Consider the following 14,913-nt stretch of genomic DNA (forward strand, 5'->3'; position numbering starts at 1 on the left):
CAGACCCACGTCAGACTGAGTTCTGCAGGTGGGTGGAGACGGTGCCACAGTGGTGCGACTGTTAGCAGCCGACCGTCACACTGGGGGCTAAAATAACACCTCAGGGCTGTACGTATTCTGTCTTCCCACATGTGCTCCATATTTATCCCCCTGCAGCATCAGTGACTCCATTATATGTGGTGATGCTGCTCAGTAGCAGGTCTTGTTCTTAATGCGTGCTGTCGTGACTTAGCGGAGCTCTGCAGTGCGGCTGCGACCCGGTGGGACTCAGACGCAGACCTGAAACCGTGCGGCTGGAAACCAAACATAACCTGGCTGAGGTCAGGTGTATTTCAGTGATTTTACCTGCACAGGTAGGGATGGATGTGGTTGAACCTGAGGTGGGGGGCACTGCAGATCAGGAGGAACAGGGATCATACTGTCCCAGTTCAGACCCGGTAGAACCAAAATCTAAACCTTCGTCAAACTAAATGACGTCATCATGTAGAGGAAATATTGATTTCTCTGGATGAGATACTGTGAAGTTTATAAAATGCTTCACATCAGTAAGGCTGTTTCTCCTCCTGATAGTCCGTTAGACTCGGTCCAACTGGAACCAGGAACCAAGAACCACTGAAGGAAACGACACAAAAACCTCTGAAGACACTGAGAGCAACTTCCTTCTTCACCAGATGGAAACAAGATGGAGGCGTCAGATTTCAGCGTTTGGAGGATTTCTCTTTAGTCTTTGATAAAAGACCACCAGTCTTTTCTCCTGCTGGCGCTAGGCTAACACATTTGTTTTGGTTGCATTTACCCAGAATGCCCTGCATGGTAGTCCACTTCCTGCTTTTTGGAGCGGTCTCCAGTCCGCTTGTCGTTCACATATGCATTCAAACCGAACCAGAGCTCTGTCTAAATTTGACCGGCCTGCAGAGATCCTCCAGCAGATTAAAGTCTGGACTCAGTCTGGTAAAACAATTTTATCACATCAAGTCAGGAGAAACAAGCTGGTCGAATCTAAACCTGCCAGCTGTATGGATAACATGACCTTCCACTGATTCTTTGTTATTCATTCTTGTGACATGAGTGAGTTTCTGGTATCAACTTTAAAAAGTCAGTTTAATCTTTGCAAGAACTGAGAAGTTGAGTCATATTTAGTAATCTTTTCCATTTTTACTGAAGTTAAAAACAGATCTGATTCCGTTTAAGTGTTTGTCATGTTTGATGTTTAGCTTAGTGGCTGCTCACCTGGAAGGTGAGGTAGAAATCCTCCTCCACGTTTCCCTCGTAGCTCAGCAGCTCTGCCAAGCCGTGAGCCAGATCCTGCAGACACACGGATGGAAACTCCTCATTTCACAAGTCAAGTTTCACACTTTTTCATGCGTTAGTGGGGAAGCCACACATCCCCACCTTTACTTTTCAGGTATGTAAACAACAACATTCAGTCTGAGATACTGCAGGGTTTCCTGAGCTCCAGGCTGAGCTGATGTCACAGAGTCAGAGCGCCCTAAAGCAAGACAGCAAATAATGTAACAATCTGTTTTCTAACTCTTTATTTTACAAATGTAAGACTTTTTGAGAAAAAAATAACTAAATCTCATTTTGCTGAAGGACGTCTGGGTTCGTTTTCTGTAGAAAACCGGAAACTCTACAGAGTAGAGGTACTGAAAGCTTAAAACTGATATCCTCCAGTTATACAACTACCTCCACAGTGTGTGTGTGTGTGTGTGTGTGTGTGTGTGTGTGTGTTTGTAATACCTTGTGGGGACGATTTTCCTGACATATACTACATTGTGGGGACCAATTGCTCCTCGTGGGGACCTGAGCCTGGTCCCCACGAAGGGAAACCCTGTTTTTGGGTCAGGGGTCAGAGTTAGGGCGAAGGTATGAATTGAGTTTTGGTTGGTTAGGGTTAGGTAAAGGGTAAAGGTCAGGTTTAGGCTGTAGAAATGAATGGAAGTCAATGGAAAGTCCCCACAAAGATAGCAACACAAACATGTGCGTGCGTGCGTGCGTGCGTGCGTGCGTGCGTGCGTGCGTGCGTGCGTGCGTGCGTACGTGTGTGCTTGCGTGCGTACGTGTGTGCGTGCGTGCGTGTGTGCGTGTGTGTGTGGTGACTGGCAGAGTTTTGACCTTCGCAGTCAGGAAGGTTTTGGATGAGTCGCAGCCTGTGGATCAGGTAACTGAGTGACTGTTTGCAGTCACTTCACCATCTTTCTCTCACTGAATTCTTACGTCAGTCGCATTGTGTTCTGTTCGGTCCGTCAGCACTCCCAGTCTCTGCTGCAGAACATGGGAAGCAGCTGCTTGTAGTCCGCTCATTAAGGACCAGAAATATTTAAATGTTCAGGTCTGGGTCCAATAAATGTCAGCACAAAGTGTCAAACATTCAACATGAAAGGTTGATTCAGAATGGCTCTCTCCCTTTCAAACAGCTGATGGTGTTGGTCAAATATCTTTGAATTGATGCATGATTCTACTTTTTAAACGCTCTCAGCCAGATTGAGGTCAGGCAACCGGCCAGTTCGAAGTCAGATGCACTAAATAATTGGCTGATGACCAAAACCAGACGCTTTCCTGCCTGACTGGAGCCAACTTGGAGAGCTGCTAATGGGACCGCAGCGAAACAGTCAGCTCACTCTGGCTACAAGCTAGCTGTGAACAAGACTCAACGTTAGCTATTTATAATATCAGAGAAGCATTTCACGATGCAGTCAGAGGGAACAAAAAGGATTTAGGAGGTTCCTAAAATGGACCTCGAGTTATCTACGCAGCTATGCCTTACAGGCTAACGCTGCAACAGGTCAAACTGAAAGGCCAATTTACTTTAGGAGCAAGACAGGCCTCAGGAGAGAACAGACATTTTAATCTGTATCATGGAACGTCTTTGATTTGGAAATTATATCAGCCTGATAGCTTAGCAAAGTGGGGTCCAGTTTGTTGGTAACGGAGCTAACTATGCTAACAGGATGAGCTTAGCCATCCTAACAGAGCTAACTATGATGAAAGGGCTGATTTGCTTAACCATTTTAAGTCATGCTAGCCAAGCTAAACGTGCTAACACCGTTAACCATCCTAACAGATGAGGTGAAAGAGCAAACTGGAAAACAAGTGACGATAAAATTAATTATTCTAACAAAGAAAAAGGTTTTAGCCACAAACCATCCTAAAGGAGATAACTGTGCTAACGAAGCTAACTGCACTAACAGAGGTAACAGAGCTAACTGTGCTAACAGAGCTAACTGCGCTAACAGAGCTAACTGCACTAACAGAGCTAACTGCGCTAACAGAGCTAACTGCACTAACAGAGCTAACAGAGCTAACTGTGCTAACAGAGCTAACTGCACTAACGGAGCTAACTGGGATAACAGTTAATTATGGTAACAAATAAAATACATGTGGAAATCTAAGCAAGTTTACAAAGCTAATATGAACTAATTGAGGTAACTAAGCTAACAGAATGTGTTAGGTTGTGCTAGTGTGTGTGTGTGTTTAGTCAGTTTTTCTTTTTTCCTCTTTTAACACACATTATTTCAAAGTACAGATCTTATCATAACAGACGGCCAACAAACCCAAAATAGCAGTGACCCAGGTCATGTTTTTCACATGCATGTTTGTTTGGTCATTTTCTAACTCAAATGTTTTCCATTTCACTTTGACACTTAAAACGATACATAATCTGTTTCTTTAAGTTCAATAAAGAAACTCTGATCTTTCTAAAGTTGTGAAAAATTACACAAGTTTCAAAATTTAAAATTAAACAATAAGGAATTAGTTTACAGTGTTATTTCACCAGATCTAAGTATTTTTAAGCTCTGCAGCATTTTATATGCAGTGCAAACAGACATATGGAGAAACAGAAGAATAAATGCTGATCTGCACTTTCATTTAATCAGCAACACACAAAGTAAAACTGAGTCCAAGAGAAGATCATTTAAACTGGATGGATTCAAAAGTCTGACTCTGTCTCCCTCTGGTGGCCAACTAAAAAATACTTTTTCTGCTCTAAATGTTAGATATTAAGAAACAAAACTCAAATTATTTTAAACTGAATACGTTGGTCACAAATAAACAAGTTTATCGGCTTATTGATCCTTACAGGCATGACCTGCTGCAGGTCGTCCAAGGTGGCCGTTGCCGTGCCAACAAAAGCATTAGGATCAGATGGTACAGTGGGCGGAGTGAGCAGCTTCCTGCAGGAAAACACAGGAGCATTATTAAATCTGGCAGTCGGTGCAGTAAACAAGGTGAACTTGAGAAAAGAGGGAAGTGTTGTTACCTGTAGCAGTAGAGAGGGAAGTGGATGTCCAGAGCAATGCTGTTGTAAACCGCTAAGCCCATCAGCTGATAGCACACAGCGTTAAAGATGGAAACACACTGCATGTGCAAACATGAGATAAATAGGTCTGCTGGAGGAGACGGCTCAAAATACACAGCTAGGAGGAGGAGAAGCTGCTGGACTAAAACAGAAACAATATTTAACTTTCTATTGAGTTCAGAAACTATTTTCTATCATAACAAGGTGCTAGGAAGGCCTTTATGGACTCCATTCCTCATTAAACAGCTAAAGCCAAATGGAGAATCTGGAGACAGGCACCTGTCCTACCCTGCAGGATAAACAGGTAGACATGATGAACGGATGGATGGTGTTCTTCTTCTTCTTCATGCATTTCATGCAGACAGACATGAAGCGGACTGGAGAACCTCAGTGTTTCTCTGTGGGAGTCGCTGAGGCTCTTTCTGCGGCCCACAGTGTGAGAAGCAGCCTGCAGACCGACGATTCGTCCACCTGCAGCTTTTCTTCTCCTGCTTCAGTCTGAAGGGCGGCGGCCCAAAACACACACTCAAACCGCTCCCAGCTGCCACATGTGGTCACCATGTGTGCTGAGGTTCTGTGAGTAGGCTCAGGTTGTGTGTTTGAACTGAGCGGCGCTGATTGCAACAAGGTGACACACACACACACACACACAGAGGTAGCGAAGGAAAAATAAACACACACTGTAGATTTACCACAACCATTATGGTCATTATAGTCAGAATGATGTGGGTCAGACGGGCCGACTGAAGGCTCAGCTGCTCATACATCTTCCACAACGTTTAGTGAAACGTCGTCTACGTCTCCTCTGAAGTTACAGAACATGAATAAATCTGCAGTCTCTCTCCCTCTGTTTCTTTCTGTTCCTCTTCCTGTCAGCACTCTCTCTGTGTTTCACATCACCTCTCTGGTTTTATGCCTTCGTCCTTCTTTTACCAGACTGGTTCTTTTTCACTGGACCAAAATCAAGACGAGCCTGTTAAAAAGCTTCATCAGGTCACAGACTGTAGGCACTGAAACACATTGAGGTTCCAGTCATGCACCTTCTCCTGGGCCTGCTGGTTACTGGATAGATGGAAACATCAACAGGCCACAAAAAACAGAAATCATTAATATTTGAATAAATGAAAACAAAAAAAAGATTTTAGCTCTAAATGTTTGTTGAAAAAACTGGAAGTGAAGGATCTCTTTAAGCAGCAGACAGGACAGATGGATCCAGTCCAAGGTTCTGACTGGACTTCAAGAATTCATCGGCGATGACCGACAGCTTCCACAAAAGTTTTCATTCGAGTAGGGCTGTTGTAAACGAATATTTTAGTAATCGAGTAATCTATCCATTATTCTTACGATTAATCGAGTAATCGGATAAAAAAAATTCTAAAATGAAATATTGGTAAATCTGGCATAATACCGGTGTTACTATCAGATATCAATATCAGTCCAATTTTTCATATTTGAGCATCCCTAACAGTTGCTTTTTTGTAGTTTAGAAAACTAACCTGTAACAATAATAGCTCACTTTCTAAGTTAACCAGAAGAAAAGTTATAGAAAAATCTGAAATTATATTGAATGTAATAACAAAGAGGCAGGCTCACAAATATGCTTATAAAAAATGTCTACAATCCAGCTTTTAGTTTATGTATTCATCTTCAGTGAGTTTAATAGATTAATTAAACTCACCTTGCCACCTAACCTGTCACGCTTTGGGTTTGAAAATACGGGAAATGCCGCCTGGAGTGGGAGGAGAGGGCGAATGAACTAACGTAAGATGGGGTGGAGGGGAGGAAATAGACCAGCGGACTGACGAACCGTTAGACCGGGGGACGAACACGGGGGAAGCAATACGGGATATTTACGACACCTTCACTGGTCACACTCAGAAACTCATCTACCAGCCATGTACGATGCGCTCCGCCACCCGTTTCTTCAGACCGGGATATGAAATTTATTGTGCGGTTCGTCGGTAAAGCTACATTTACACGGTAAGCATCAGCTACTCAGCCGCCCGCCCTGTTCAGGCTATCCGCTCACCTCAGCGCTCTTCCCGCCGTTCGCTTTCAACCAGCAGCCCCGGAGGAGAAATGCTGCCGTACTCCAGGCATTCCCCCAGTCATTTTAAGGATGCTTATTGGTTCCCCAAAAACGATAAAAAGTCGGGCATTATCCTCAATCAATAAAATCCCCACGGGCCAATCTTGAAGATTGGACTTTATGCCGCTGAGACTTAGCTTTTGTCAACAACTCAGAGGCGGAAGTGAGAGCTCCGCGCAACGCAAATGAAGTCCCGGCCGGAACACGGTGCGCTAACTAATAAAACATAAATTAACGAAGCTTCGAGGCAGGTAAATTTTCCTCGAGGAATTTTAGTAATCGAGGTACTCGAATCATTCGAGGAATCGTTTCAGCCCTACATTCGAGGCTTAAATTCTTCTCTCCGTTTGTGGATGATGAAAAGAGTCATGCTGTGGGCTCCAGCTGCTCTCCAGAAAAGGTGGTCATTTCCATGGCAACCAGTCTGAATCTGTCACAGGTGTTTTGACCTTCATAGCGTAACTTTCTGTTTGAGGCCAAAACTCCTGGTTGGGTTTAAACTTTCCAAGCAAAGTTCACAGTTCCTCTCCAGAACAGATCAGATTAAACCTGACAGAAGTCAGGACGTATTTCAGCTTCTGAATAGATTTTCCTTTCAGTTTTTCAGCCTTGCCGTTCTTTATTTGAACTGTCGTTGTGCTCAGAAACAATCTGCAGCCCATCTGAACTTTCTGTTCTTTCTCCTCGACATATTTGATCCATCTGTTTCGCCTCACACTACAGCATCACATCACTTCTGTCTCCTCCAGAGTTTGTTTCAGGAGACACTGCCTCTTGTCTCGGCACCGCCTGGCTCGGCCCTCCAGAGCCTTTCTAATGACTGAACAGGAACAAAGCGTGATAAATTAGCCTTTAGTACAAGCACACATGTGGAACATGCAGGAACACCCAGAAGCAAACAGCCCCTCCTCTTCCTCCTGCCAGACTCAAACCAAACCCCCGTCTGGTCCGGGTCGCTCTCATCCCTGCTGCTTCACACTAAACCAAACCAAAACCCTGCAGGCTTCAGCCTTCCACGCACTGAGGGTCTAAAACCAGAGCGCTGAAGGTGTTAACAGGTTTATGTGTGCGACCATGAGTGATTTAACTGCTCACAGAGAGCTGGGCAGGAACAGGCAGCCATTAGGTTATATAACCTTTTGACAGCTCCCAGCTGGCCTTTCACCGCGCCTGCAGAGCCGGATCGCTCTGGTTTCCTACGCACACGAAGGCAACACCCCCACAATGCAACGTGCACACATGCATGTTCTCCATTATTCAGATGTGAAGGAGATGTTCCAAACACACGCCACCGTGTCTCGGATCCGTCCCGGTTCTGAACATTCGTCAGTCATTACGTCAGTCTGGGCTGCCATTTTATTTGCGGCCAGCAGAGCGCGCCACCTCCAGGATGGATGGAGCCAATTAAGAAGACAAAATAACAACGCAAACATAAAAACCCAGATTTCTGTGTTATGGAAGGATACAGTCCCGACCATCTGGAACTCAGAGTAGTTGTCGCTCTTCCAGCTGCTGAACCAGTGGCAGCGCGAGTCCTTCATGAAGGAAAACATCCCTGGAGCAGAAACAATTCCCGTTAGAGCTAGACGGAACAAGATGGAACAAAACATCACAATTAGAATAACCTCCTGTTGCAGCAGATCCATTCATTAGTTTCTGATTGGCTGACTAACGTCCAGACTAATCCGCCTCTGACTGGTCGGGACGGCGGCGGTCAGAGCCAAGAGGAGGCAAACATCTGGAACCGAGCTTCACATCTCCGAACCTGAAGCTGCTCCACGCACAGAGGAGCCTGTGTGTGAGGGGTGTGTGTGTTTGCATGCACCTGTCTGTGCAGCCGTGTGTGTGTGCGTGTGTGTGTGTGTGTGAGGCAGTCGGGGCTTCCCCTGCTCGGCTAATGAGGGGAACACAGCTCTCATTGACTGTCTTTGCTCTGGGCTGACGTCCCTCTGGCAGCAGAAACACAGACGACCGCAGAGACGCAGCGATGATGGAAAGAACAACTTGACCAGCAGAGAAAGAGAAAAAGAGAGAGAGAAGGAGAAATAACACCAGGAAGGAGTGAAAGGCGCAGATGCTCTGACTAACGTTTGTTTGGTTTAACTGAAAAGATTCACAAGCAAGAAAAGAAACATCTGGCTGGAAATCCAGAGAATTAAATCATCTTCTCAGATTTATGAAGTCTGTTCCTCTACAGCAAACCTTCAAGTTCAGATGAAGCTTTTCTCTCAGGAAGAAAGATTTTAAATGAGCCTCTGTTTGCATTATCTACATGGTCCAGAGTCCTGGTCCTTCAGCTCTATAGCGCCACCCACAGGAGGAAGAGACAGGAAAGAAGAAATGAGAAAAAGTCACTGACATGTATTCATCTGGCTCCTTTATTCCAAGTCCAAATCAACTCTCAAGTCTTGAGTGACACCACTCCATGTAGCCGGCCCTTTAAGAGCTTAATGCCTCTAACCCGAGTCCTGAGGTCGGGTTCTGATCCAGAATCATCTCTGGGTGTGAATGACAGAGTAGAAAGACGAGAGGAAATCAGGGACAAAGAAGGAGAGGAGAAAACCTGATCTGTAGGATCTGAAGGAGCCTGAGTTTAGAGATCAATGTCCAAGTTTCCAGAACCAACACTGTCTGCTTTCTTCAGCGTTCTGACACTTATTCCTCTGACCCAAAAACTCTCAGCTCAAATCCACCGAGGCCGCGGCTAATAAAAGTGTTCTTTCCATTTTTAGCCAATAAAAATGTTATTTTTTTCCACTTGCTTTCAACAAAGAGCAGCTTCTCTTTCCGTTGACTCTGCATCAGCGAGGATTTACCTCCCAGATTCCCAGCTGCTCCCTGGAAACCAGCGTTTCCTTCAGAGACGGTTGGATCTTCTGGACCCAACCGTCTCTGATGACCCATTCTGGTCTTAAGGTTTGGACTTAATCAGTTTGGTGGCTTCTGTTTCTCCAGCTTCCTTACTAAAGCTTCAGAGTTTATGATCTCTATAGCTTTACGACACAAAGTTCGATCATTCTGGAAGATCCACCGATCATCAGCATTTCCTGGACTGACGGACGGAAATGTTTTTGGACTTTGATAAAAGGTTACCTGTAGCTTGCAGCTGCCCTTCAGAAATGCTCTGTCTGTGTGGAACCTCACCGTAGTCGGTGTGGAAGATCTGACGAACCAGCAGCAGGAACCACTCCTTCGTCAGACCGCCCATGTCAAGCCCCGCCTCCCCGACAAACGTCACCCGCAGCTTCTTCTTCAGGTCGCACCGTTTCCTCATCAACTGCACAGAGACAAAACAAAGCAGCTTAAAACTAATGTTTTCCATGCTGCTGCTTGGTGTGATATTTTATCACAGGGCTGTCTGGGAAGAACAGAACCATGTGTGCCGAACATGACGGATTACAGACGTTTGGTGCGAACCTCACACCGAGGAGGAAAGACTTCAGATTTACGACCAGCTCCGGCTGGAGGGAGAGCTGCAGACATTCCTGCTAATCTTCAGGCTCTTTATATTCGCAGACCTCTCCCATCCACTGTTCCCACAACCCTAATTAGCCTTTTCCCCTCAGTGGAGCATCAGGAAAACGGGCTTTTCTGCTGGTCTCACACATCCTGAAGCTCCAGCTAACTCATCCTTCTTATCGGCCTCTTCCAACAGAACCTGCTCACTTTGACCTTTCCATTACAACTGAGAGCCTCAATGTGTGGGGACCATTTTAGCATAGCATGGCTCATTGCCCGTATATCAGTGTCTGTAAATAGCACCATTTGGTTAAAACACTTCCAAAGTTTAGGTTCAAACCCGTCAGGCTGTTGAGGCCCTTGATGGTCATCACTTTACAGTGTTTTAAGCTGCTCACAACGTTGTTTTGGTGTTTGCTGGTATCCGTAAACAGCCATCAACAGAGTTGACCCCAGCCTTTAGCCAATCAGAGACAGACAGTGTCCTGACGTCACGTTTTCACCCGACTTGGCTCCATTAGAACCTCACTGTAGTAGCTACTAAAAAACAGGCTAACCGATACAAAGGGAAGACTCTGGCAATCGAGTCGAGTCAAGACGTAGTCAGGCCCCGTCTCCAGGGGCCGCCACAGTTCCCTCCTGTTCTCTGGAACCACCTTCTATGGATCATCCTGAAACTAGCCAGGTGTTGTGTGTAAGTGACCTGATTGGCATCAAGAAACATTCGTTGATTGGTCCACAGATTTACGTCACCAACAACAACTCAGGCACCATTTACCAGCCAGATCAAACCCTGAGGACCAAACCGTTTCAAACAGAGGAGCAGATGCAGCGTAGACTGGATGGGCAAAGAACAAACATACGAGGTTCTGGAGAACCGGCTGCCTAAGGCTGCATGAGCAAAGTGACATCATCAGTGGGTCGACCACATGCACACTCACAGCCTGCCATGGTTCCCACACCCCTCCATGTCCCTACCCATACACACACACACACACACACACACACGCACGCACACACGCACACACACGCGCACACACACACACACACGCGCACACACGCGCACACGCACACACACACACACGCACACACACACACACACACACACACACACACACACACACACACGCACACGCACACACAGCCAACAGAGACACGCCCGACTCGGCCAGAACCAAACCAAACATTAACCAGCCAGACTGGTCATAGAGAGAAGGATCATAAGGATTCTCTACAGGCGAAGCTCATTTCAGCTTCTAGTATCCAGAATCTACTTCCTTCAGTCATGAACACAGACAGAGTGATAAAATCTAGAGCTACGGCTCTTGGTTCAGATATTTCTTCACCATGACAGACGAAAGCAGCACAGCAGACGAATCCAAATGTCCAGAAGTCATGAATCCAGATCTGACCTTTAGACAGACGTGGAGCAAGACGTTGATTTGTGTAACTGAAGAGTTATTCTTCAATAAAAACCAGGCTGACCCACCTGAACTCTCCCACAGTCCCAACCCAGAACGTCAGCATGAGTTTGTTCTGACCTCATCCAGCGAGTCGCTCAGGAGTTGTGCTCGTCGAACTTTAATGTTGAGGAACAGCAGGTTCATGTCCACCCTCTGCCTGCGGGACACTTTGCTCACCAGGCTGAGCTGTGAAGCAGACAGACTGTCTTTATGAGTCCAGACCCTCAGCAGCTGTCTGGTTCTTCACAGCGCCGGTTCAGATCCTCACCCTGGCCTGGCTGATCATCTGCTGCTCCGAGTCCTTCTGGATGATGGCTTTCTTCACCACAGTCGACAGGATGAAGGGGAACTGACAGAAAGAAAACCTGATAGAGAGAAGAAGAAACAAAATGAGTGGATCATTTTCCGTACAGAAACATTTCATTCCTGGCCGCCCTCTGATGTCTGATCCAAGCTAAGCCATCCTTCATGACCTGGATCCCCGACACGCCAGCCAGGGAGTTCCTTCCATCTGAAACCGTTTCAACTGCAGGCTCTGGATCAGTTTCCATCGTCAGGCTCAAACGAGACGCGACGCAGCGTGAAACAAACTTCATGGCTTCTGTGAGACTTTCCACGGTTCTGAACAAACTGCAGCTGTGGAACATTTCCTCATCTCCGCTCCATCGGACTTTCAGGAACCCTGAGACGGAGCTGACCCCGCCGCGGTTCCTGGAGGCAAACTGGACCTCATCCTGCCCCGATGTGAGGAGTGTGGCTTCTCTGAGGGGCCTCAGGATTTTAACCAACAAACTGCAGAACATGTAGTCACAGAAAAAAGAAAGTATTTTGTCGTAAACATGTGGAGTCCAGCCCGTGACCCGGCAGCTTGTACGGCTCCTCTCTGGCAGCACCGTTCTGGTCCACTCTTCTCTCTGACGTGGCTTCAGTCCATCTACATTTCTGCTCGACTCTCTGGAGGTTCCATCACAGCTTCAGGTTGACGTCTGGACTTTGACTGGACCATTTCTGTACATTGATTCTTTCCTTGTTCAGCCGTTCTGTTGTAGATTTTCTGATCGTTGTCTTGTTGATGACCCAGTTTGGATCCCGGCTGTCAGGCAGATGGACTCACATTGTGGTACTCTGAGGAGACCACAGTCCAATCAATTACTCCAGATTTCCAGGTTATGTTGCTGCTAAACCAGCCCATATCACCACTCCTCCACCACTGTGCTTGGCAGCTGGTCTGAGGTCTTAGTTCTGATCTGCTCTGTCTGGTTTTTCTAATCATGGTTCTGTCCATTCTAGCCAAACATTTCTACTTCGGTCTCCTCTGTCCAAAGGACAAAGTCCCAGAAGTTCAGATTAGAAACGGGGAATTTGAACTTAAAAAAGTCATTTTAGTTTATTTATTGCAATAATACTGAAAGGCGGACACACTTCTGCTAACGCGCTAATAGCAGAACTGATTTCCTGTTAAAACATTTCTCGTATTTTTCATGAATATTTTTGCGTAACAACAATCCTGAAACATCTTCTGCTCACATTCTCCATCCGTGATGCAGTGAGGCAAATTACGGTTATTCTGTACCCAGAATGCATTGCTGTAGTTCTGCAGACGCTTCCTGAAGCTCAAACCATACAGGTAGGTGAGTAATGACTAACTGGACCCTGTTGGGGGCGATATACTGTACTGTCACTGACACACTGTGGGTATTGATACGGTTGGCTGTAGCGCTTTAGCATTAGCAGAACTAGTGTTTATGATTAGCGCTTCAGAGTTAGCGTAGCTGTTTAGCTAGCAGTGCCAGCCTCAAACAGACTTATTGCTAAAAATCTTTAAATGATAAAAGTTTTATTCATACGTGTGACAGAGCTGCAGAGCATAACTGTGTTCAGTCTTAATTACTAAGACTGTTTATGGACTTTAGACAGAAATAATTTACAATAATTATAAAACAGATCAAATCTTCAGTTTGACAGGCTGAATCTGACCTGTTTGAGTTGCCGTAGTTCTGCCAGGTCCGGTAGTCCTCCATGAAGTCAATGTGCTCCAGAGTGATGTTGTAGAAGTCGGTGAAGGGCATGATGGGAGGAGAGGAGACGCTGTTGGCTGCATCTGACAAGAAGACGGTAAAACGTTGGAAGCGATCTGCAGGGCAAACCGGCGGCGTGGCGTTCGTGAGACTCACTGAACAGGCTGAGCACTTTGGTGGCCGAGGGAATCCACCAGGAACACTTGGCTGAAGGAGGAAGCTCATCTGGCTCTGCAGGAAACAGGCGCGTGGAGATGAACTGCAGGAGGCGCTCCACCAGCTGCCGGAAGCGCCTGGCCGACAGCCTGACGGCCCAAACCAGACCCATGTCACCAAGGAGTTAAAGGCGAACACACAAGAGGACCAAAATAGAGACTTCACAGTAAAAACACAGAGAGGGAGAAGAAAAGCAGCGTCGGCTGGAAAAACGTGGCTTTCTGGATCTGAGCAGAACTAAACAGAACCTCTAATTTGAAGCAGCTTGCTCTTAAATCAAACCCCACAAAGAACATGTTTTGAAATGCTCCTGACTCATGCTGAGGGAGACGAATACAGAAGCTGGCCATCGCTGGTCCGCTCAGGTTCTGAGTCAACCCGAGAAGCCGTCTGCGCCAGGTCACAATTTAACAAAGAGACGTTTTAAAAAGCAGAAATTTTAAACAGATTTGCTCTCTGCAGCTGAGAGTTGGTTCAAATCAGATTACATGAACTTCTTAGATGCGGCCAACGTGAAGTGGAGCCACAGGGTAAAAAGTTTAGTCCTAAATAATTTGTTCTCTTCAGTTTTCTATGGAAACACATCAAACTGTTGGAGCCGTTTCATCCGACTGAACAGCCATGAAAAGACGCAGATAAAAATCAAGCCTGAAGAAGTCTTGATTTATCTTCTACTCATCAGCTCAGATGTTTTCTCCAGAGAACTGAATTGTGTTTCATGAACTCTGCAGTTTGACGGTTTGGTTAGAACAGGATGAACAGACTGACCTCTTGAGCCAGTGAACCAGGAAGTGGTGGTCGGCCTCGGACAACGCTGCGATCTGCCGCAGCAGGTGAGCGAAGATCACGTAGGTGCTGGTGCTGGAATACTGGGGGTTCTGGACACAACAGGGTCATGACCTTTGACACGGTTCATCCCAACATGTTGACAAACTGAGGTTAGAATGTCAGCAGCTGACAGGAGACTTTGGGTCAAGTTGGGGATATTTTAATGACCAGTCGGAACAGAATCAGATGTGAGTTTCCTCACCAAGGCCGTCGGCGCGTCATCACCGTACAGATGAATAATTAACTTTATGATTTATTTATTCTATGCCTCTAAGTCACATCATGACTCGGCCCTCTGGGTTTTCATCGTGGCTGGAACTGATGAAGCTCAACTTTCACTAAAACTCCAACTTGACTCAAGGAAATAATTTGTCTGGTAAATTTTAAAATTTGACAAAAACTGACATAAAAATGTTTTAAACTTTTCCTGAAAAATGACTCATTTGTTTCTGGGGAACAGCAGTCGGAGGTTTTGTCTGTTTTTTTTACCTCTTTAGTTTAAACACAGAAGTAGAAACAGATGAAGCTCAGAGGATTCTG

At 45.9% G+C, this 14,913-nt stretch overlaps 1 protein-coding gene across 1 annotated transcript in view; it reads right to left on the reverse strand.

Moving 5' to 3' along the window:
- The window catches only part of hectd2 (HECT domain containing 2), a 45,542-nt gene that overhangs the window by 17,437 nt on the left and 13,192 nt on the right, over positions 1 to 14,913 (reverse strand). The window contains exons 8-17 of the mRNA XM_014984161.2: positions 14,314 to 14,423; positions 13,486 to 13,634; positions 13,289 to 13,412; positions 11,580 to 11,676; positions 11,390 to 11,497; positions 9,534 to 9,666; positions 7,856 to 7,944; positions 4,262 to 4,326; positions 4,082 to 4,175; positions 1,231 to 1,305 (exon numbers count right to left, since the gene is read on the reverse strand). Coding sequence (XP_014839647.2) covers positions 1,231 to 1,305; positions 4,082 to 4,175; positions 4,262 to 4,326; positions 7,856 to 7,944; positions 9,534 to 9,666; positions 11,390 to 11,497; positions 11,580 to 11,676; positions 13,289 to 13,412; positions 13,486 to 13,634; positions 14,314 to 14,423 — 1,044 coding nt within the window. The remainder of the gene's footprint in view (positions 1 to 1,230; positions 1,306 to 4,081; positions 4,176 to 4,261; positions 4,327 to 7,855; positions 7,945 to 9,533; positions 9,667 to 11,389; positions 11,498 to 11,579; positions 11,677 to 13,288; positions 13,413 to 13,485; positions 13,635 to 14,313; positions 14,424 to 14,913) is intronic.

This window comes from Poecilia mexicana, unplaced genomic scaffold, assembly GCF_051168715.1.
Source record: "Poecilia mexicana isolate PSO_F unplaced genomic scaffold, ASM5116871v1 scaffold_15, whole genome shotgun sequence".
Lineage (NCBI taxonomy): Eukaryota > Metazoa > Chordata > Actinopteri > Cyprinodontiformes > Poeciliidae > Poecilia > Poecilia mexicana.